The sequence below is a fragment of the Canis aureus genome, chromosome 19 (genome assembly GCF_053574225.1).
Source record: "Canis aureus isolate CA01 chromosome 19, VMU_Caureus_v.1.0, whole genome shotgun sequence".
Classification (NCBI taxonomy): domain Eukaryota; kingdom Metazoa; phylum Chordata; class Mammalia; order Carnivora; family Canidae; genus Canis; species Canis aureus.
This window is the reverse complement of record NC_135629.1, coordinates 54,948,979-54,971,453: the sequence shown is the minus strand read 5'-3', so window position 1 is coordinate 54,971,453 and position 22,475 is coordinate 54,948,979. Positions and strand designations below refer to the sequence as shown.

The window sequence follows — 22,475 nt, the reverse complement described above, 5'->3', positions numbered from 1 at the left end:
GGTGACAGACAATGCGAGCACCCAGGAGGTTCTGGCGACGGAGCCTGTTTATTGGGCAGGTGGGTGGGCGCCGCCCGTCACTCCTTGAGGGAGAAGTGCATCTTGTCGCTGATCATCTTGCGCTCGGGGTTGAGCCGCTTGAGGATCTGCGCGAGCACGTTCACGGTCTGCTCGCTGCTCAGCCCCGTCTTCTTGGTCTGGAACTTCTTCAGCAGGTCCTTGGTGGTCATGGGCTTCCGCGTCAGGTAGCGGCGCACCGCGTCCTCCGTCACCTGCACGTCTCTGTGGGGCCAAGCAGAGGGCGGCGTGGGCGGGCGTCCGCAGGCGGCCTCCCCACACCCCCGCCCCGCCCCTGCCATTCCCCCCCAACGTACCCGCTGCTGGGGGTCGACTTCCCCGACTGGGGCTGAGGGGTTGACTTCCCCGACAGGCTCTGGGGCCCCGGGTCCAGCCGCAGACGCTTGGCCACCGGCGTCTCATTGGTCCGCTTGCCTGGGGGAGCGGGAACAGGGCTGAGTCCTGTGCTCGAAGTGGGGGAGCCCAGGCGGAGGGGTGCCAGGATCCCAGTGCAGGGGGCCCAGGGGGCACACAGGCCTTGGCTCCCGAAGCAGAATGCGGGCCAAGGGTGGGAGAAGAGGAGGCAGTGAGGCTGGGTCCCGCTCACCCTGCTCCAGCTTGTTGGCGGCGGCCCGCAGGGTGGAGGACGTGCTGCCACTCTCCGCACTCGGGCTGCCTGGCCGGCTGTTGCCCCGAGAGCTGCCTCCCGACGGCCTCCGCTCCCGCTTGGGGGGTGTCTTCTTCTTCTGTGGAGATGGGGTCCGGGACATGAGTCTACAGATAGCCCGTCGCCTGCCCCCTCCCGCCCCCGGGCCGGGCCATACCGCCATGAAGAGGGCCGAGGACGCCTCGCTGTCAATGTCGCTCTCCTCCGAGCTGTCCGACTCGTCGCTGCTGTCTGCTGGGGGCCAGAGGAGAGGTGTGGCTGCCGGGGTGCCCACCCGTGCCAGCCCCACCTCGGGTAAGGGGCTAGGGGGTGGGGGGTGGGCTGGGATGCAGGGAGGGGACCCACCTTTCCTACGCTTCTTTTCCTGGGGCGTGGGCGCCTTCTTCTCCTCCTCCTCCTCCTTGTCCTCTTCGGGCGGCTTCTCCTCCTCGCTCTCCTCGCTGCTCTCGCTCTGCTCGTCTACGCCCTTGGGGCCCTCCTCCTGCTGGACGACCTTGGGCTTGCCCTCCAGCTCCTCCTGCGAGCTGCTAGAAGACAGAACGAGAGGGTGAGGGCCGGCCTGGGCCATCCTGGCCCCAACCCCTCGGCCGCCTCCTGCCTGCCTTACCTCGAGCCGTCCGACATGTAGTCCACCTCCTGGCCCTCGAAATCCCCATCGTCGCTGTCCTCGAAGGCCTCATCATCGGAGCCCTTCTTCTTTTTCTTCTTCTTGGTCCCCTTGGTGGGTGGTGCCTTCTTCTTGGCCTTGGGGGCTCTGCCCCCTGCGGAAGCAGAGGCGGGCTCAGGCTGGCGCTCATCCTATTTGGTGTATCCGAGGAGGTCCGCCTCGGCAGAAGCCCCCGAGGACCCACGTCTCCCAAGCAAACCCGACCAATGCAAGTCTACACCCCTGACTCCCTCTCTCCGGTTCTCACGCTCAGGAATGCCACCTCCTTCCCTGCATCCCCCAGGACCGGGTACCGACAATCAGAAACCAGCCTGTGGCCAGAATTATTTGAATTGGCCGACCTGAAGCTGTTGCACCCTCTGCCCCTCCGCATTGCACATCCCGTGGGAGCCCCAATAAAGGCCACAGCTGAGACCTTCCTGTAGCTTTCTGCCTCCTACCAACTCAGGTGCTTGCCCAGTGGCCTGTGTAGCCTGCTGAGCCCTGCTCTCATTCCCAGGGGGCTGTGACTAAGCTTCAGTGGCACTAACCTCCCTGGGCCATCACTCAGACACCTTGACAAAGTACGACGCAAGCACAGATCACCAGGCTGTGCGGATCACCCAGTCACCCCGGGGGCTCCACCGGCCTCACCTTCCTCACCACTGGCCTCGCTGTCGTCAGACGACATCTCCAGGTCATCCTCCAGGTCGTGGATGCGCAGCTCACTGGCTTTCTTTCGGCTGCGCTTCTCCTTTTCCTCGTCTTCCTCCTCCTGATCCTGATCCTTGAGCCGTCGCTGCTGCATGATGCTGAAGTGGTTCAGGACTTTGTTTCTCCTGTGGGCAGGGGAATGGGATGCAGTGGGAGGTGACAAGGGGCCTAACTCCAGAAACCGGGCCTCCTAACTGCATCCACACCAGGCACTCCCCCAAAGGGGAACCATAGACACAACTTTGGTGATATGAGGGATGATCACAACCCTGGCAAGTAACACCCTGAAATTACATGCAGAGAGCTGGATTTCTTTGACTCCTTTCAGTCCTATGTCCCTCAAGGAGAAGCTCTCAGTGGTTTGGTATCCCAGCATCTCTCAAGCTCAAGGCCTTTCCCAGGCAACAACAGAATTTGGCCACAATGTATTTACATCCATGTGTTTTTATGGTAGTTTATGGGTGCCTTTGTTTTTATGACAAATAATACTGCTGTTTCCATTTACCGTGATGGTAAAAGTTTTTAAAGTTTTTAAAAATATGACTATCTAAAGAGAGTCTTAGGATTGTATCTAATAGCACAAGCAAAGTTCATCAGTGGCATGGGAAGGAGTAAAGCTCTTTGATACAAGAATGTGAGTGGACTTAACACTACTGATTAGTACACTTAGAGTTGACAAATTTTATTGTGTGTTTTTTAGTTATTTTTAATTATTTTTAATTAAAACATGGAATGAGGATCCCTGGGTGGTGCAGTGGTTTGGCGCCTGCCTTTGGCCCAGGGCGCGATCCTGGAGACCCGGGATCGAATCCCACATCGGGCTCCCGGTGCATGGAGCCTGCTTCTCCCTCTGCCTGTCTCTGCCTCTCTCTCTCTCTTTCTCTCTCTCTCTGTGACTATCATAAATAAATTAAAAAAAAAAATTTAAAAAGAAAATTTAAAACATGGAATGAAATACTGATATATGCTACAACACAGATGAACCTTGAAGACATGCTGAATGACATGCCAGTCACAAAAGGACCAATACTGCATGATCCCACTCGTATGAGGTCCCTTGAAGGGTCAACTCAGAGAAGGAAAGTGGAATGGTGGAAGCCAGGGTTGGAGAAAGGGGGCAAAGAATAACTTTCATGAGGACAGAGTTTCAGTTTGGGAAGATATGAAAGTTCTGGAGATGAATGGTGGTGAAGGTCGTACAACAATGTGAATGTACTTAATGCCACTGAACTGGATACTTAGAAAGGATGAAATGGCAAGCTTTTACATTACATACATTTTGCCTGTAGTTGACCCAGCCATAGCCCTCCTGCCTGGGGGATGCCAAGTGGGCCAGGGAGAGGCCCCTGCTCTGCCGATTCCTGCTCCATGACTCAGCTCACCTACCCCTCCCCAGCTCTCTCAGGGCCCTGTAGTCCCTGATGCTTGTGTCTGTCTCCCCCACTGAACTGGGAGCTCCCCCACGGCCTGGTGGAGTCTGGTTTGGTTACCACTGAGTACCCAGCTCCCTGCCAGGCAGAAAGCTATGATGATACACCCCACTTCCAAGTGTTTCAGCCCCCTTCTGGGAAGCTGGGAGAGGGCAGTGTCTCCCTTCAGAGGGTCCTGCCTCCCTCCAGGCCTGCCTGGGCTCACTCACCTCTCCCACTCCTCCTCGGCCTCTTCAGCAGTGAGTGTGCGATGTCGGGCCAGCGGCGTGAAGTTATACCAGTTGTGCACCGGGAAGGCCTCAAAGGCCCCGTCAGGGCACTGAGTGAAGATGTAGTAGGACGTGTTCTCTGTCACGCCTCCCTTCTTTATGCCCTTGAACCTGCAAAGAATCATGGTCACAGCCTGGCCCTCAGGACCAGCCCTCTGCCTGCCTGTGCCCCCTGGCCTGCCCCCTCTCCAGAACTATCTGGGTTCTCTGAGCAAAATCCAGGGGCACCTGGGTGGCTCAGTTGGCTAAGTGTCTGACTTTAGCTCAGGTCATGATGTCGGAGTCCTGGGATCCAACCCTAAGTCATTAGGCTCTGCCCTCAGCAGGGAGTCTGCTTGTCCTTCTCCCTCTGCCCCTCCCCCACACATGCTCTCTCTCAAATAAATAAAATCTTTAAAAAAAAAAAAAAAATCAAAAGTCAGGAGACCCTGGGCTGGCCCTTCAACTGTGTGAGCCTCAATTTCCATATCCGGAAAGCAGGGCCAGCACTCCCCACCCCTCTGCTCTGATCATTCTGAGAGCCCACTCAGGGCTCACTTCGTTGTAAGTATCGTGGTCCTTTCCGAAAGGACCACGGTACATCAGCTGTGAAGCAAGGGCCCTGCAGTCAGACCCCCGCGGATTTGCCTCCAGGTTCCTCCTGCTAGCCTCCTCCTGACCTCTCCCCTCACCCTTCTCTGCCCTAAAAGTTTGGATAATCTTACAGAATGCTCTTTCCTGCCTACAACCTTCAAGGCTCCCCTGGGCCCTGGCCCCCCACAGTCCAGCTGCATCCTGGCATCCACTGTCTGGCACTACCCACCTGCCTTCTGTCACTGTCATGCCTGTGACAGTCCCTAGCGGTCTGCGGGCCATCTCATGCTTCTGTGCATGTGGTTCTGCCTGCCTGGAGTGCCCTCCATCCACCTGACTTCCCAATTCTCACAACCCCCAGTCTCTAGGTGGCCCCTTGCTGTGTGTGATCAGGGCAGGCTCTCAGGCTTCCCAAACCCTGGCCCCTAGAGCTCCCGTGTGAGCAGCAGCTTGGATCTTCAGAAATAAAACCCCATGAGAGACATGGGGGTTGCGACTGGACACCCAGTGGAGTTAGGACAGGAGGAGGATGCGGGAGGCACTCACCGCTGCCACTACTTACTTTCTGCCCGATTTGCCATTGACACGGAGCAGCCAGGGCTGGTCCTCTGGCCGGAACTCCTTGAGGACGATGCCATACTTCTTCCTCCGAGCCTCCTCACGAAGCTTGCGGTTGAACTCGCTGCCCGCACCAGACTCAGGCATCTCCTCCTCTTGGTAAATCTTCTTGTTGCTCAGGTCTCGCTCCAGCCGGGCCTGGGGCAATGGGGCAGGGTTGGGCAGGAAACAGACACTTTCAGCAGGGTGCCCGCCATTGCTCAAGCTATGCCTGCCCCCCCAAGGAACACCCTTGACCCCCGACCCAGGCTGAGCTGCAGACCTTCAGAGCCAACCTCCTGAACAAAAAAGGGACAGGACACTGCCTTTCTGTGCATCTGGGGGAAGGGTTGGGGGTAAGCTTTGTACTAGCTCTATTTTGCAGCCTTTCAGAGTTTGAAATTACTTCTAAATCAATAGTTAAAGAAAAAAATAGATCATTTTGGTGACAGGACAAAAGCAAAAACCATGAAAACAACCTGCTTGGAACTGGTCACTCCTCCTCTCTCTCTCTGCATTTAGACACCATTAAAGGCTGTTTTCCAATTCGGATCTCCAGGCAATTCAGCAGCAGTTAAGATATTTTAAGATGCACACAGTTCTTACCCTAGAGCTTCCTCCTCCAGACAGTGGAGGTGAAGTGCCATACACACACGTGCCACACACACACACACACACACACACACACACACAGGGCTGCGCCACTGTCTGTTGCAGCAAAAGACTGGAAGTGAACCTAATACACAGCAGCAGGGGACTGGCTTAATACAGGGGGCCGCCTCCACATAATGGAAGACCAAACACAGGCAAAAGTATGTAACAACTGCCAAAACATATTAACTGAAAAAGGCCAGATGACTGAGGTCACTCCCCATTATCAAGAGATTTCTGATGGCTGGGAACAAAAAGATCCTCCAAGCATCCGGAAGTGGGGGGAAAAGCAAAGTTTTATTGGCATGCACATGCCCAACCATTTACAGATTGCAATGCCTTTACTGTGTAGAGGCGGGGTCGGAGGGCTGCTCCGGACACTGGCCAACAGGGCCAAGCATAATAATTAGCTGGTCTTTGAAGAAATAGTCTGCTGACCCCTGGTACAAAAGACAAGAATGAGAATGGTGGAAACCAAAAGCTAGAGTCCAACAGAAGAAACCTTCGAAATAGGAGAGAAAGTGGCTACCAAGCTAGCCTGGGCTCCCTGGTCATGCTCCCCAGCCTGAGGCTAGAAGAAAGGCACCCCCGGGATGGGAGAAATCAGTGTACTTCCCACAGCTCCTCTTCAGGGAGCCAGCCCAGGGGGTACCTCATTACAAAAGGGGAGTAAACAGGCCTGATTCCCTGAGGGTGGGCACCCCAAAGGGCAGGGCCCCTGCCTGGCTTGTTCACCATTAGCCTGGGGGGTGCTCTCCAGGGACAGCTGCTGGAAAGAACGCATTTGGAAGGGGTTTCTGCCCACACGTTGTTCATGGGTGAGGAGCAGCTACTGGGGGAAGCGATGTCTCTTGTGGTTATAAGTGCTTAGGTGCTAGACCTGCCCCCTCCTTGGGGTAATGAGTGACAACCCAGCAGGTTCATCTCTTCCCCAGAGAATGCAATCCCCTCCTAAGTGTGCCACTTAGGCAAGGAGAATTCTGGGGGCTGTATCTCTCTGTGACTAGGTTATAGAGGGCATGACCTCTGGGTGGTAAAAACAAGGAGTGATGTCCCCCCCATGATGATCAGGGAACGGGGTGTCACCCTCAAGTTACTAGTGGCTGGGAGGTCACACATCTCAAAAGGTGATAACTACTCAGGTGCTGCATGTCAAGGTGATGGGTGACGAGGGGCAGGTTCCTCTGGTTTCTTGTGGATGAGGGAAAAGGGGCTCTCCCACTCAATGAGGGATGGCGGTAGTATGTTAGTATGTTCCCAAGGTATTTACCAAGTTATTCCTCTTAGTGAGGAGTGTTTAAAGCTGGGACCCCCTGATGTGTGGGTATCTCCCTCTTGTATGATCAGTGATAAAGAATGCCCCACCCCACCCCCACCCCCAGAGTGATCAGGGATTTGGAAACACTCCACCTTCTCTGGGTAATTTAGGTGAGACCAGAGGTTGGGGGAGCATGTTAGTTTGTATATGAATGTGCATACGGCTGGAGATGCTGGGGGGCAGGCAGCCTACAAGGGAAGAGGGTGCCCTGAGCAAGCATCCACCTGCCCAATATCCAGAGGGACTAACGTCTCTCTCAAATAGCCTCACTTGCTCAACTAGATGAAGGGATGTTTAAAAACAGTCAAAAGACAGACCGGTGCTGAAAACAGGATGAGCAGCAGGAGCTGCTCAACTGAAGGAAGGCCTGAAGCTGCCAACTTTAGACCTGGGCCAACTCCTGTGCTGGGCTGGTCCAGTCTCTGTGGCTTCAAATGCTGCCCCCAATGCCCAGATGCTCCCTCCCAGTCTCCCAACTCAGATGCTCCACTGCTTATTTACTGTCTCCTCCTGGGTGTCTGATATAAGATGTTGAGAACTGAACTCCCAATACTCTGTCCATCCGACCCTGTCACCCGTCAACATCCAATCATTAACAAATCATGTTGGCTCCACTTTAAAACACACTAGAATCCACTGACTTCTCACAACCGCTGTTTGCTCCATGCCCAGTCGTCACTCACCTGGACCACCGCCGACGCCTCCACCCTGCAACACCCTTTGTCTGCCCCTGATCCTATAGCACCCAGATCAGTTTATAACTCCCCTGTTTAGAACCCTTTAAAGGTTTCTGCTATAGACTGAATGTTTGTGTTTTATCCCAAAATGCATATGATGAAACCTAACCCCCGGTGTGATGGTATGGGGAGGTGGGGCCTTGAGAAGGGGATTAGGTCCGAAGGGTGGAGTCCTGGTGAATGAGATGAGTGCCCTCTTAAGAGCTCTCTCACCCCCTCTGCCACGTGAGGACACAGTAAAAAGACAGACATCTACGAACCAGGAGGCAGGCCTTCACCAGACCAAACATCTGCTGGCACCTTGCTCTCAGACCTCCTAGCCTTCAGAACCGTGAGAAATAAATATGTGTTGTTTAAAAGCCACCCGGTCTGGGGTATTCTGCTGTAGCAGCACCCATGGACAGAGACAGCTTCCAAAAACCATCTGCAGGCTGCAGCCCCCTCGGCCTTGCCCAGATGACTCTAGGCTGGAAATGCCCGTCAGGGGGCACAACTTCTAAATGCCGTCCTTTCATGAGGCCTCCTGTGGGGCCTGCCCAATCTTCCTCACAGGGATCCCTAGCAGCTCAGCCTGGGCCTCAGTACATCGTCTTATCCCCACTCGGGGAGCGGGGTCGAAGCCAAGCCTTAGTTTTACCACTGTAACTAAGCGCCTATTGCAGGATCAGGTTCTTACGCTCACTCCCAACGGGGACTTACCTGATTCCAGGTAGCAAAGTTGACTTTGTCAGCAGCATTGAAGGCCATGATGTTGTATTTTTTCGTTGTGTTTCTGGGGTGGGCAAAAAGAGGGCTGCTCTCAGTTCACCGTTCATTTAACAAACCCTCCCTTGGCTCAGCAACGCTGGGGACCCACAGAAGCCCTCAGGGGTTCCCGGTCTCTCCCGACCCCTCTGCTGAAGAAGAGCAGGAGGGGAGGCATAAAGGTCGGGGGACGGGGGGTGCCCAAGGTGTGGGAATAATGGAGACCTCTGTCCTGGGGGCGGGGGCGGGGGAGGGCAGGCAGGGCATGTTTCCCAGAGGAGGAAGATCGTGGGGCTGGGTTTTATAGGACCGACAGGAGTCACAACGCCAGGGAAAAGGCCTTCCTGCCGAGAGAAGGCTAGGCCAGGGGGCTGCATCCGACGTACCGCCCACTAATGGGCTCATTCATTCATTCCGTTGCAAACACGGGATGCACCTCGCTCAACCCCAGCCCTGGGCCCAGGTCCCTGCTCCTCGGGAGGCGGCATCACCGGCGGCGCCAGGCTGGCCTGGGAGCTCAGGAAGCGGGGAGAGGGCTGCGGGACTTACTTGGGAACTCGGACGACATACTCGGTGACGTTCTGGCTGCTGGGGCCCTGCGGGCAGAGAAGGAGGGGCGGTGGGTGAGTGGGGGGCTGCAGAGGCGGCGCGCCGCGACCCCCGAGCTCCCCCGTGTACTCACGAGGGCCGCCATGGTGACGGTCGGGGGTTCGGGTCCGCTGCGGCCCGCGCCCCTCAGTCCCGGGGAAGCCGCCCGCGCGCCGTCGGGTCTCTGGCCCGGATCGAGGGGGCCGCCACCCAGAAGTCGGTCTTCTCGGGGAACCGCTCCGGCCGCGTCTGCGCCTGCGCCTAACCTGGACGCGACACTCGGGCCGCGGCGCGACGGCAACCTCCTCCGCGTCACCTAGCTCCCCGAGTCCCGCGGAGCGGACGGCCCAGACCGACCCCGACGCGGAAGACACCCCGGCTACGGCGGAAACCGCGTCGCGCCTCTCTATAAAGCGCGACTGATTTAATCAGCCCTGTGGCCACGCCTCCTCGTGACATCACATCCGGGGGCCGCGGGGCGTCCTGGGAGAGGAGGGAGGAACCTAGCCTCCCTCGCGAGCTCTCGGGCGCCTCGCGCATGCGCCACTGCACTCCGGAAGTGAGTCGGAGGAGGCCGCGTCACCATAGCGACCGGGGCCTCTTAGTCCGCGCGGAGCTGTTGGGGCGCCGCCAGCTGCGCCCCTTTGGGTTCATTTCCTCCTTCTGCCCCGGGGAGACCTCATCGTCTCGCCAAGTGATCGGGCCCTTGTGACGTAGAGCCGAGCCAGGAGGAGGAGTCAGGGCCCGGGTGGGGATGGGGCGCGACCACCCCAGGGCCGCTGGTGGGATGGGTCTGTGCAAGTCCAAGCTGCCCGAGGTGGGCAGGCCCCTGCGACCCCAGGAGAAGGGTAACGTCGCAGGGGCGGCTGGCTCACGGGGCGGGGGGGAGGAAGGAGGCCGTGAAGGGCACGAGGGAGGTGCAGGTACCCCACACCCCAGGCCGGTGTGCACACGCCCCGCCCCCCACCCACCGAGCTGCACGTGCTCGAGGATCAGCCGCGCTTTGATCCGCTTGGGCACCTGCTGCGCGGGGTTCTGGGCACTCCACGGCGAGTATGTCACACTAGCTGTCCGGCCTCCAGGAGATGACAGTGTAGACAGGGAGGGAGACAGTCTCAGAAAAATGGTATCGGCGAGCAGGAGGGAGCAGGGCTGCCACGGGGAGAGAGGAGCCGGCTCTGCGGCCCCCAGGAGAGGGGAGGTTTAAAGTTTACGTTGGGCCCTGTGGGATGCCTGGGAATTCACTAAGCCAAGCGGGAGGGAAGCAAGACACGGAAATTGCATTATCGACTACTGCACTGCCTTAGAGACGCCTGGTAGCCACGCACCTTCGTTTGCTCATCACCCGCTACCGCACGTCAGGGACCGTGGCAACGGGTAGAAACCCGGGGACCAGCAAGACAGAACTGGTCCTTGCCCTCCCGGAGCACAGAGTGTGGCTGGGGAGACGGACAAGAACAAGGAAACAGGCAAAATCCTAGCTGACCGTGGCTGCTGCAGTGGAGGAAATGTGGCCCTGGGACGGGATGATGCGGGGGGAGGTCCGGAGGGGAAGCCTGATGGGCGGGCGGGTGGGCTGTGTCCTGAAGGCGGCGGAGCAGGGACTTGGCGTGCAGGGGGAGCAGCGGGAGAGGGATGAGTTTGGCAAGTTCAAGGGACAGAAGAGGCCAGGGGGGCTGGACCAGAGGGAAGGAGGAGGAGGGCGTTGTGGGATGGCCCAGAGGGGGCGCAAGTCTGAGCCTGTTTCCTCAGCTGTCAAACGGGACAATCGAGTCATTGAGGTTTTCAAGGAGATGCTGTGTGCAGAGGGCGTGGCCTGCTCTCGGTCTGCATCCTCTTCGCAGCCCCCCAAACCCGCCCCTGTAGCAGCGCTAACCCGTGCCCTGTGTGGATATACCACTGGGCATGGATGCACACCCCCAGATGCCACCCTAGGGCAAAAATGGGTAATGCCAGGAGACCCGTGTCCCGCGTCACTCACCCGAGGACACACACTAGGCTGTGGACACAGACACATCGGTGCGTGCTGGCCCCTGCAGGCACCAAACCCTCTCCCCACCTCTTCCCTGGGCCCCCACAGACATCCTCAAGTCTCCCCTGATCATCTTCGTGATGGGCGGCCCAGGTTGTGGCAAAGGGACACAGTGCAAGAACATGGCGACCAAATACGGCTTCCGCCACGTGGGGCTGGGCCAGCTGCTGCGGCAGGAGGCCCGACGCAGCACCCAGCGGGGCCGGAAGATCTATGACATCATGCTGCAGGGGCTCCTGGTGCCCACGGTGAGAGCTCACAGGCACCGAGGCAGAGGGAAGAAGGGGGTACGTCAGGATGGGCTTCCCTGGAAGCAGAGAGGCCCAGAAGGCCGCCACTCCCACTGCTTTGCTGCCCTGAGCCTCCGTGTCCCCACCTGTCAAAGTGGAAGAGCAGCTGGACTCCCAGCAGGAGTCCGTAGTGAGGGTTGGCTGACCTCATTGCCATAAAGCATGCGGCAAAGTGCCTGCAACTTAACGAGTGCTCCGTAAAGTCAGTAGTTATTACCCTCGTGACCTTGGGCATATGTCACTGGCCCCTTCTGTACCTGTTTCCTCCCCTGTAAAAGGAAGGTCCCCCCCGTACCTACCTGTAGGACGGTAGCGATGAGTAAATGAGACCTCGCAAGCCTGGCACACAGTAGCCGCTCTGCCCGGTAGACCGGCTCGGCGCAGCAGAGCAGCCTCGGCATCCTGGGCGCTGGGCAGGGCAGGTGCTCCCCTGGACTCACCTGAAGTCCAGACCCAGGAAGCGCACTTGACAAGGTAGCCATGTAGGTGAGGGACCCCCGGGTCACCAAACCCGCCACCCCTTTCCTTCCCAGGGCATCATCCTAGACCTGATCAGCAGCACCATGCTGTCTCACCCAGAGAGCCGAGGCTTCCTCATTGACGGCTTCCCGCGGGGGCTGAAGCAGGCCAAGGAGTTTGAGCGCCTTGTGAGTGACCCCAGGGTGTGCAAGCGTGCGGTGAGGCGTGAAGCCGCTCCCCCCCTCCCTGCCTTGAATGGAGATCAGAAGGAGTGAGACTTGGGGGAGAGGAGATGGCAAGGGGGGAAATGGGGTTTTATATTTTCAAGGGACAGTCGGGAGGGAGATGGTTGGAAGCTTCTAGAACCTGGGTAGGTAGCTGGTGAGCTGGCCGGGACAAAGTCCTATTAATATCTTCCTGCACATCAATTATTTGCCCACTGAAGAGCACGTGGGGTTAGTATCATCTCTGGGCCATTGACATGGAGTCTAGTTATCCGTTCATTTATTTATTCAACCACCTGTCCCCAGATCTTTCGAGAACAGGCTCTGTCCTTAGGATTCATGAGACCGACTCAGTCCCTGCTCTTAGGATGCCAGGCGCTGACCTATACGTGACTCGCTGGACAAAACAGACATTTCAGGTCGCGGTGAATGCAGTAAGGAGGAGACAGAACGACATCCTGGAGGGACACAAGTGGGCTGTTCGGGGTGCGGGCCCAGGTGGCCTCCCCGAAGCCAGGACATTGGACAGTTGAGCTGTGCCAAGGAGGAGCCAGCTGCGTTTCTTCAGGTTCCTTCTGCATGCCAGCAGCGCTGACTTCGTGAAAAGGCCCATCCGCCCCCTTGAGCAGCCATAAGACTGGAACGTCTGGAAATGGCCAAGCGGGAGAAGAGGCAACCTGTGGCAGGTTGTCAGCCTCCAGACTGTTCTGGAACTTGCTGGAATCGGTTGAAATGCCTTCGGAGAAGTGCAGGTGGGGATCCAACAGAGGTGGCCCAGGGCTGGGGCAGGGCAGCTGGATGGCGCAGCTTCCCTTGAAAACCGCCTGGCTTGGCAACGCAGGGCCTGCATGTCCCCATGGCAACAGCAGCATGAATGCATCTTGAGCTTTTTACTGAGCCCAGCGCTGTTCTCGACCCTACTCGGATGAGCTCTGATCTTTCGGAACATTCCAGAGAAACGTTTCTTGCACTGTCACCATCCTGCTTTTTTTACAGAGGGATCGGGCAACTTGCCCCGGGTCACACAAGTTAGGTGGCGGGCACAGGCCTTCCTTAGGCCCCAGGTCAGTTCCGAGGCCTAGAGTCTGACCACGTCAGTGGGGGGGCCCTCTCCGCCTCACGGTGGTCCCCCCTTCACCCACGGAGGGTTGCCTTCCGTCATGGAGGCCGAGAACCATCTGCCAGCTAGGGTCGTGCTGGCGTTGTGGATTTACACTAAGGGGAACAGACGGGTGCTTTTCTCTTGTGCCCGTGCGGCTGCCAGAGGTGGAAAAAAGGAAATAAACGGGGCTCTGTGCGATGACGGTGGATTTTCTTTGTGGAGAATTTTCTAGATCTCTGCGAGCTGCAAGGCCCCTGCCGGCCTTTGAGGACCCTGGAGGCCCCTGCTCAGGCCCTTCCCCCGCCGACCCTGCTGGCCTTGAGCGTCTGTTTTGAGGGTCGCGTCGGTGCAGTGGGTCTGGCTTGAAGCGGGCGCAAGAAGTCTCTGCCCGCAAGGACACACTGCCTGGGGACCCTGCCCTTTGCCGCTGCTCTTCTCTCTGTGTACCTTCAAGACACCCCCAGGGGCCTTTTGAGGGCCAAGGTGCTGAAATTCAGAGGAAGCCGCTCTGGGATGCTGTGTCGGACTCCTAGGGAGATCAGCGCCCCCATTTTATAGACAGGGAAATCGGGAGCCACGGAGGGAAGGTTACCCTTGGAGGTGGGCCAGCCTAGTGCAGACACTGGCTTTGGAGCCAGCGAGACTGGCGTGCAGGTCACACTCGGTCACTTTCTCCCCCTCTGTGACTCGCACGAGGCTTGGCCTCCCAAGCCTCAGTGTCCTCCTCTGTGAATGTGGACAGAAACGCTACAGGCGTCTCCTCGATGTGGGGACACGGGGAAGGAAGGCTGACTCCCGAGGCAGCGGCCTGTGTATTTCCAAGACGGCACCAGTCACCCCTGCACCTGTCTGAGAACACAGCTCGGGAGCCGAGGCCCGGGGATGGGTGGCCTATGTCGAACGAGCCCACGGGGACTCCCCGCCAAGGACAACCAGACAGCCACATGCGGCTCCGATTATTAGAATCAGGTCGGACTTTGTTGGAGCGTCCCTGACCAGTGGCCCTGAAACGCCCATTTCTCTGCATCGATGTTTCTCCCAGAAGTGTCACCTGCGGGGAAACTCCCCTGTTCACGGAAGAAGACTTTAAAATAATGATGTATTTTTAAAAACTTTTTGTTAATTGTAGCCTCACAGGAAATTGCCTTGTACCCTTCACCCAGGTCCCCAACCCCCCTACTGGTGACATCTTATTCCGCGGGTCGTCCAGGATCACAAGCTGGCTGTTGGGATCACGGCGTATTTTGATTTTCCAGTTACCTCCAGAGCAAGCGGTGCTCTCTTTCCCTTTACCAAAGTGCTCCCATTGCCCCCCTCCCGGCCCCGCAGGAAGCAGAAAAAGGCACTTGGTGGAATGCGGTGTCTTAAGTGACAGCACGGGCAGTGGCGTACAGGCCCAGGATGTGCAAAGTCTGTAAAGCTGACCCCACGAAGCCTCGTGCTCGGAAGCACAAGGGGATGAAGGCCCCCACGCGCGTCCCGTTCACTGTCCCTGCCGGGAAGGAGAGGTGTGTACGTGCTTGTGCGCACAATCAGCACGATCTAAGGGATCCCCGGGTGCCCGGATCAAACTGTCATCGAGGTCTGGCCACACGTGCTCTATCTGCGCCAGAACGTCTTGTCGCAGTGGCCGATCGATGGTGTCCTTTGAAGCAGGTTCCGGGGCCCATTCTGGGCGTTCCCTCACCCAGCCCCTCCCGACATGGCCAACGTTCCTGCCTCGAGACCATCTGATACCCAGGCCACCTCAGTTTCCCCGGTGTCTGAAGAGCGTCCCTTTGATTTCCATGGGGTTAGGTTTGCCAGCTGAAACGAGGCCCACACCTCGCTCGGTGTCTCCTAATCCAGGGCGGCGCGTCCACACTGCTTGCTTCCCTCCTGCCTTGGACTCACGGGTCCCTACGTCGCCTTTCTATCCCTCATTCGCTCTGCACACGCAGAGTTAACTACCGACGTGCTCAGATTCGGGTTCTGTACGTTGTGTGTGTGTGTGTGTGTGTGTGTGTGTGTGTGTGTATTTCATCCAAAATATTTCAGTATATATTTTCCAAAAGATGAAGATTTTTGTAAAGTCAAAACACTGCCACGATCACACGTTAATATCTTCCGTGTCCTCAAACGACTCGCCAATAGTCAGATGTCCGTGAGCGTCTTCAACATCCTTTTCTTCTTAAGAGGAAGTGGTTTGTAATGAGGATTTAGGTAAGGATGACAGTGTGTAGTTGGTCCTACGTCTCACCTGCCCTGTCGTCAGTCGTCAGACAGGTGCTCCTTCCGTCTCGGCTGCTTCTGTTTCCCTTGCAACTGTGTTTCTCAAAAAGAAGCCGCATCTTGGGGTCTCCTTAGTTGGCACAGTCTGGCTCTCGCTGGCTGCAAAGCGTTCTTCACCACGTTCCTCTCTCCAGTAGATGTCGTCGCCACCGCTAGTGTGTCTGGAGCTTGCTTGGGACTCCGATGCCGCTTTGTCCGGCGTCCTCCCTAGGCGTTGACGTGAAGTTGTCAGGTGGCACGGGATGCCTTGCTGTCTCCTCACCATGGGTGGATTATCTTTTTTTTTTTTTAAGGTTTTATTTATTTATTCATGAGAGACACACACACACACACAGAGAGAGGCAGAGACACAGGCAGAGGGAGAAGCAGGCCCCACGCAGGGAGCCCGACGCGGGACTCGATCCCGGGACTCCGTGATCATGCCCTGAGCTGAGGCAGGTGCTAAACCGCTGAGCCACCCAGGGATCCCCTGGATTATCTTTTACAAGTATTCGAGTGTGCTCTTCGGGAGGAGTCAGGCCCCTGAACGTCCGTCCACCGGGACACGGGTGGTGGACTTGAGAAAGTGGGAAAACGGAGTATGTGTTGTGCATGCAGGGTCCTTTCTTCCGTCCAGTTGTGAGGATGCTGGGGCTGTGACATTTCTGCGCTCCTGTGACATTCAGGCTTTGGCTCCTCCCCCGCGTGGTGGTAGATGAATCAGGGCGGATTGGGCGTAGAGCACTGTGATTCAATACTTTATGTCTTGCATAATTTCCCAGGAGGCTCCCACATGCCCGACTGGCACCCTCTCCGCGAGGGGTCTGTAATGGGCGGAATTGTGTCCCCCAAGATGTGTACGTGGAAGCCCTCACCTCCAGGGCCTCCGAATGTGCCTGTATGTGGAGACAGGGTCTTTAAAGAGGTGAGCAAGTTAAAAGAGGTCCTTGGGGGAGAGGGGGTGCCCCTGACCCAATCTGACCGGTGTCCTTCCGAGAAGAGATTAGGACACGCACACACAGAGGGGACACGGGGCAGAGCCGGCATCGACCAGCCGAGGAGAGAAGCCTCAGAAGGAACTAGCCGTGTGGACGCCCTGATCTTGGTGTCCGGCCTCCAGGATTGTGAGAAAGTAGAGTTTGTAGGGGCCCCTGGGAGGCTCAGTCGGTGGAGCATCAGCCTTCAGCTCGGGTCGTGACCCCCGGGTCCTGCATCGGGCTCCCTGCTCGGCGGGGGACCTGCTTCTCGCTCATGCTCCCTCTCTCCCTATCTCTGCTGCTAGCTCTGTCTCCCTCTCAAATAAAATCTTTTTTAAAAAATCAAAGTAGAGTTTCTGTTGTTTGAGGCATGCACACGTGGCGTTTTGTGGCGGGAGCCTCAACTGAGTACACCCGGTCAGACAGCGGGGGCCGCAAAGTGCCCCCCCCACCTCCCATCTCCTGGTTTTATTCGTGCTGATATTCAGGCTGATAGACATTGCCAGTTTGCGATTTTTCTCTTCTGGGCATTTTTTCCCACACCGATTAGTGCGAATTCTTCCCTAAAGAAGAAATCTCTTTCCTCGTCAAGGGCTGTTGGGTTATCCTGAAATACACTTCCTACCAGACAGGTGGGCCCTATAGGAGCTTAGCTTCCCTTCCTCGAGGGCCATTTTTCAGACTAAGGCGTTGGTGTCCTAGGTCCTTCCAATGGTGACCATGAGGTTGGTCATTTTTGCCTTCATTCGTCTGGTTCTCTCTCATCAGAACTCCGTGGTCTTTGCTGTGGTCCTGCCAGCTGTCCCATCAGTGGCCAGGGTGGCACCTTTCTCACTGACATGTGTGTCCTCTGACACGGCCACGCCCCCCACCCCATGACCCCTACGCTCTGTTTCTGGCCCGACTTCCCACTTCCCACCCCTACCTTCCACATTTCCTGCTGAGCCCTCGAATTGGCGCTCCCTCGCAGGAGCCCTTTTACAGTGGCGTCGGCCTGGGAGCCAGGGGAATTCATTGTCACTGGGTTGTCACCATTTCCAAACCTTTCCAGTGGTCAGAGCTGTAAAACACGCCCTTGTGCAGGGGACGGAATCCCAAGTTTGGGGCACCTGGGGGGCTCAGTGGGTGAGCATCTGCCTCCGGCTCAGGGTGTGACCCCGGGATCCTGGGATCGAGTCCCACGTCGGGCTCCCCTGCTGTGTCTCTGCCTCTCTCTGCATCTCGCATGAATAAATAAATAAAATCTTTAAAAAAAAATCCCAAGTTCATCCTGATGTTTCCAGTTCACACTTAGCAGGACAATGCCACCTTCTCTTTCCCTAAAACATCAGACTCCTAAAACCATTAACGTAGTCATTTGCATTATTCCATTAGGTGCAAAATTGTTTCCAGGGAATATACCACTACTAACTAGTAAAAATAAAACGACTGAAGGAGGTTTAAGATTTCTCTGTGGCTCTGACTTTCCTTATACTATTCCTCACTGTGGACGTACGTGGGGAAAAAAAAACACCGAGTTGCCTGAAATAATTATTTTCTCTATGTAGTTATGCGTGACAATAACTCAGGTACATTTGTTTCGGTTTGGTTTTGGATATTTGGGGATTGCCTTGTTACATTTAACTTTTGAATTTGCATGTTATTTGATGATCCCAAAGTCAGAGCCACATAAAAAGGTGTGCCGGAGTAAGAGCTTGTTTCCAACCACTCCTGTCCGCCCCTAATCCCCAGTTGTGTCCTCCTTTCCCCATAGGCAACTATTTTCATTAGTTTTTGGTTTGGTTTGTCCTTCTGGTGTTTCTTTTTGCAGATATAAAGTGTGTGTGTATGTGTGTGTATGTAAGAGAGAGATCTTTCTCACACAAAAGCCGGCATTCTGTATATACGTGTCTTCACTTTTTTGAGCTTTACGATATATCCCGCAGATCTCCTATGGGCATCGAGGATTTCCTTGTTTCCTTTCACGACTGCTGTTCCATTGCCTGGCACTGCCATCGTCTATCCAGCTGATACCCCATTGACAATAACCTGCTGGACAACGTATTGACAGGCAATAAGCTGTGTGCGGTCGTGGGCCGCTACGAGCAATGCCGCACTGAACAACCTCTGCATGGCAGTTCAGATTCTTGCTAGTATCTTTACGATAGGTTCCTCCGAGTGGGTTTGTGAGATTAAACAGAAACCTGTCGATCATTTTGCTGGCCGTCCCCACTCTTTTTTTGCATCGCCACCAGCGATAGATGAGAGTATTCTTTCCTCACACCCACACCAGCAGAAGATGTTGCCAAAGTTTTGGATGTTTGCCACCCTGCTCAGGTGTGAAAGAGCGTTTTGGGGTAGTTTGAAATGGGCATTTGTCTTGCTATGAGTGAGGTTGAGGGCCATTTTTACGTCTTTTGTGGGCTCTTTATAGTTTTAGGCTTATTTTTCTGACAGATTGTTGGTCTCCTCTTGATTTCTAGGAACTTTTGATATATTAGGGCTATTAGCCCTTTGTGGTATGGGTTGCAAATATTTTCCCCCCACTTTGTCAATTTATCTCTTGACTTTGCTTTATGGTCATGCAAAAGTTGTTTTTAAATTTTTAATCAAATTTATCAATATTTTGTTATTTCTTCTGGATTTTAAGACCATTTCTAACACCCTCCCCCCCAATCCTAGGCTTATCAGGGAAACCATTCATGGTTTATTTAGTACTTGTAGGACCTTATTTCTTGCATGTAGATCTCGGATCCATTTGGGACTTATCCTAGTTTTTAGAATGAGGTAAGGGTTCAATATGACCTTTTTCCAAATTGTGATCCAGTTATTCCAGGATCATTTAGTTGAAAGTTTGTCCTTTCTCCACTGATTTGGGATGCCACCCTCGCCATGTAACAAGTTTCCACATTTGCTTGGGTCAATTTCTGGATTCTACTCTGTTCCAGGGATCTGTTTGTTCCCTTGAGCATTGCTGTTTTTGATATGGCAGCCTTCTTAGGTTTTATTTTTTATTTTTTTAAAAGATTTTGTTTATTCATGAGACACACACACAGAGAGGCAGAGACACAGGCAGAGGGAGAAGCAGGCTCCATGCAGGGAGCCCGATGAGGGACTTGATCCCAGGTCTCCAGGATCACGCCCTGGGCTGAAGGCAGGCACTCAACCACTGAGCCACCCAGGCGTCCCATCCTTATTAGGTTTTAGTATCTGTTAGGGTTCAACACCTCCTCTCCCACCCTCACCATCCACTCTCTTTGCCTAGGTTCTCCTGGACATTCCCACTCGTTTGATTTTGCACACGAATGTTAGAGTCAACCAGTTCCACTAAGTAAGTTATCATGTTGAAATTATAAACTGATTTAAGAACTCACCTTTATGATGTGGTCTTCCTATCCAGGCACATTTATATCTTCCTTTTGTTCAAGTCTCCTTTGAATCATTTAGGAGTAATTTTACTCAAGTGTTCCTTAAAGATTGTCCTTAAGACTTTTCACATTTTTGGAAAAAGTTTTGCCTGAGCATATTATGTTTCATTTTGTTGTTGTAAGTGGGGCCTTCTTTTCTAACTGGTGACTTTTGTCTGGATATAGGCTACTAACCTGTGTGTTAATGCTATATCCCATTATTTTACCAAATTCTCTTAAGTCTACACTGGTTTATCTATTGGTTTTCTTGAGTTTCCCAGAAATACAACCACATATCTGCAAACAGACATGGTTTTACCTCCCTTCTTTCAAATTCAGGTTTCTCAAAGTGATTCATCTCATTGCCTTAGCTAATCTTCTTATACCTTACTATGTCACAGGAGCAGGAGTGGGGCAATTTTGTCTTGTCCCCAACTTCAGTGGGAAAACAAATTTCCATTAAGATGTTGGCTGAAGATAATTATCAATTCTTAGCATCTTTTAAAAATCTAGAATGCATGCTACATTCTAATTGCCCTTTCTGTGAGGATACCGTATGCCTTTTTCCTCAGATGTTAATACAATAAATTGTATTGAACCATCCTTGCTTTCCTGGAATGAATCTCACTTGGTGGTGGTAGTGGTTGTTTTTAATGCACCATTGGTGTCTATTTCATGAGGAAATTCTGGAGGAACTAGTAGGAGGTAGAGCTCACAGAGGGCAGCCATGGAGATCTAGGGATCTCCTGAGACCAGTCAGGGAGGGCAGAGCAATGGTACAGGTGAGCTGGGAACTCTTGTATCTTAACCCAGTGTGAGTGAAGTATCTGGGCAACAAGAAAGCAAGTGAAGACTGCTTAAATCCATCTTAGAGGGAATATTTCAATCCAAATATCCATCAATCTAGAACTAAGTTACGGTACATCCATACAGCTGAATACTCAGGAACCTCCTTACGTGCTGATATGGAACCACCTCCAATTATACCAAGTGAATGAAGTCGAAGGCAAATCAGTATCTTCACCACTTGTAAAAAAAAAAAAAAAAAAAAAAAAAAAGGCAGGGAAAAGGACATCGGAGGCAATTCACTTCTACAGTATAAGCCTAAAATAGCAGGCTAACTCCAAGGAGGAGTGGCTTCCAGGGACGGTGAAACTGGGTGGCTGGGGATGGTGAGGGAGTCTTCACTCTTCCCTGTTAGTGGTGTTTACTTACGAGCTCTGCCAAGGTCCTACCTATCCCCCAAAATAAACACGTTAAAACACTAACTCAGAGCTAAAAAATAAGATGAACCCAGGGGGCTGCACAATCCTCCTAGACTCCTGATCTCAGCGTGGGGTGGGGGGGTGGCAGGGAGCCACCCTCTAGCCTCTTCCTCACCCAGCCTCCTTGGCGGATGCCTAGGTGGGCCGGGCCCCAGACATCGTCATCGTGTTTGATTGCTCCATGGATACAATGGTCCGGAGAGTGCTGCACCGGGGCCGGGTGGAGCACAGGGCAGATGACTGTGAGTCGGCCATCCGCCAGCGCCTGGAGACCTACTACATGCTGTGTGAGCCAGTCCTGACCTTCTATCAGCAGAAGAACCTGCTCTGTAATGTAGGTACTTCCTGCTTGCCCCTCATCACCCGCCACCAACTCCCCACGGGAACAAGACAAGGGTGATGGCTTGGCCCACATCCTGGACCTCTCTGGGCCTGTTTCCCTACTGTGTACACTGGGAAATTCCATTTCTTCCACTGGGCAGTATAGGCACAGGCTGTGGCCTTCCCACTAGGACATTTAAGGTCTAAACAGAAGGACTGTCTCCCAAACTGCAACATTAAAAACATTTGACTGCATCTACAAAACCTAAGATTAGGACAACTGGTTAAGCATGGCTCAGCTCAAGTGCAGGGATATACATCCTCCAGGGGGAAAGCAGGGGTATCCTAATTCTTAAAGTGACCCATCTATGAAAACCTCCGGCTTGTCCCCGTCTCTGTCTGAAGGCAGGAGTGTGAAATGAAGCTAAAATGAGGGTGTCCTATGGAACAAGCTTTAACTGATCAATGAGTTTGGGATAGGAGGGCAGGGGCCACAGGGGTTGGGAGGCAATCCCCCACACTTCCCGCCCCCTGTGGCCCGCTCCAAGGGACAGTATCTGCACAGCTGGTGTGGCTGAGTGGCCAACTCTTAGTGACCTGTAACACTGTGCTGCAGCCTTCCTGACCCACTTCCCTCTTCCCTCACCTTGTGTGACCTGCCACCGCACTTCCCGATTCTTTGTCCGCACTTAGTAAGAAGAGGCCCACAAACCTGCTTCCCCCGCGTTGGAGGGCTGGACAGTGTCCGGACTGTGACTCAGAACTGACCTTCTGCTCCCCCTCCTCTAGATCTTGGCAGAAGAAGCTCCAGAAAACATTTTTGCCAAGTGCTGCTCTGTCGTTGAAAGCCTGCAGTGACGGGAGGGGCTGGGGGCTGTCTCCCCCCCATCCCAGAACACACATAGGGCTCAGAAGGGGGACAGGCTTGTGAGGTAAGGTATGTAGGACAGCAGGCCAGGAGACCCCAAACCGAGCCCCTTCCTGGGCCATGGCACCACAGGGGTGGGCTGAGTGGGGGCCACCACCCACAGGAGCAGGTTCCTACAAGGCTAGAGAAAGCCTGGTGGGGCAGGGGGCTCTGAGCTGTTCTGGGCTCCTGCTTGGTGCTGCTTCAAACCTGAGAGCCCAGGATTCTCAAGTTGAAACCTGATCTGCATTAGTATTCAACTATAAACCCC

The 22,475-nt window shown here is 54.7% G+C and overlaps 2 protein-coding genes and 1 long non-coding RNA gene across 18 annotated transcripts in view; 1 reads left to right on the top strand and 2 right to left on the bottom strand.

Annotated features, from left to right (window-relative positions):
* Nucleotides 1–29: 29 nt before the first annotated feature.
* Nucleotides 30–9,594, bottom strand: GTF2F1 (general transcription factor IIF subunit 1). 4 transcript variants are annotated; one of them, XM_077860241.1, is made up of 12 exons: nt 9,086–9,594; nt 8,953–8,999; nt 8,359–8,431; nt 4,919–5,112; nt 3,724–3,894; nt 2,025–2,209; nt 1,332–1,485; nt 1,070–1,248; nt 882–958; nt 665–803; nt 375–492; nt 30–282 (listed from the first exon to the last, which is right to left on the bottom strand). In XM_077860241.1, exons 1-12 carry the CDS (start codon nt 9,095–9,097, stop codon nt 78–80), a joined length of 1,554 nt encoding a protein of 517 aa, XP_077716367.1. In that variant the 5' UTR covers nt 9,098–9,594; the 3' UTR covers nt 30–77. The 4 variants fall into 4 exon arrangements, with proteins under 4 accessions (XP_077716367.1, XP_077716365.1, XP_077716368.1 ...); XM_077860239.1 differs by having other exon boundaries at nt 1,070–1,251; nt 9,086–9,578; XM_077860242.1 differs by having other exon boundaries at nt 1,070–1,251; nt 9,258–9,577.
* Nucleotides 9,414–22,475, top strand: part of LOC144290736 (adenylate kinase isoenzyme 1-like) — a 14,462-nt gene continuing 1,400 nt past the window's right edge. Inside the window, exons 1-6 of one of the 13 annotated variants that reach the window (XM_077860265.1) lie at nt 9,557–9,739; nt 10,299–10,460; nt 11,072–11,271; nt 11,847–11,990; nt 21,116–21,310; nt 22,087–22,229. In XM_077860265.1, coding sequence (XP_077716391.1) covers nt 11,104–11,271; nt 11,847–11,990; nt 21,116–21,310; nt 22,087–22,155 — 576 coding nt within the window. In that variant the 5' untranslated portion in view covers nt 9,557–9,739; nt 10,299–10,460; nt 11,072–11,103 and the 3' untranslated portion in view covers nt 22,156–22,229. The other 12 variants (XM_077860263.1, XM_077860266.1, XM_077860262.1 and 9 more) reach the window with 12 other exon arrangements.
* On the bottom strand, nt 11,242–20,194 carry LOC144290742 (uncharacterized). The gene is made up of 3 exons (XR_013358289.1): nt 20,098–20,194; nt 19,679–19,736; nt 11,242–11,753 (listed from the first exon to the last, which is right to left on the bottom strand). It is a non-coding gene; the product is annotated as an uncharacterized LOC144290742 (long non-coding RNA).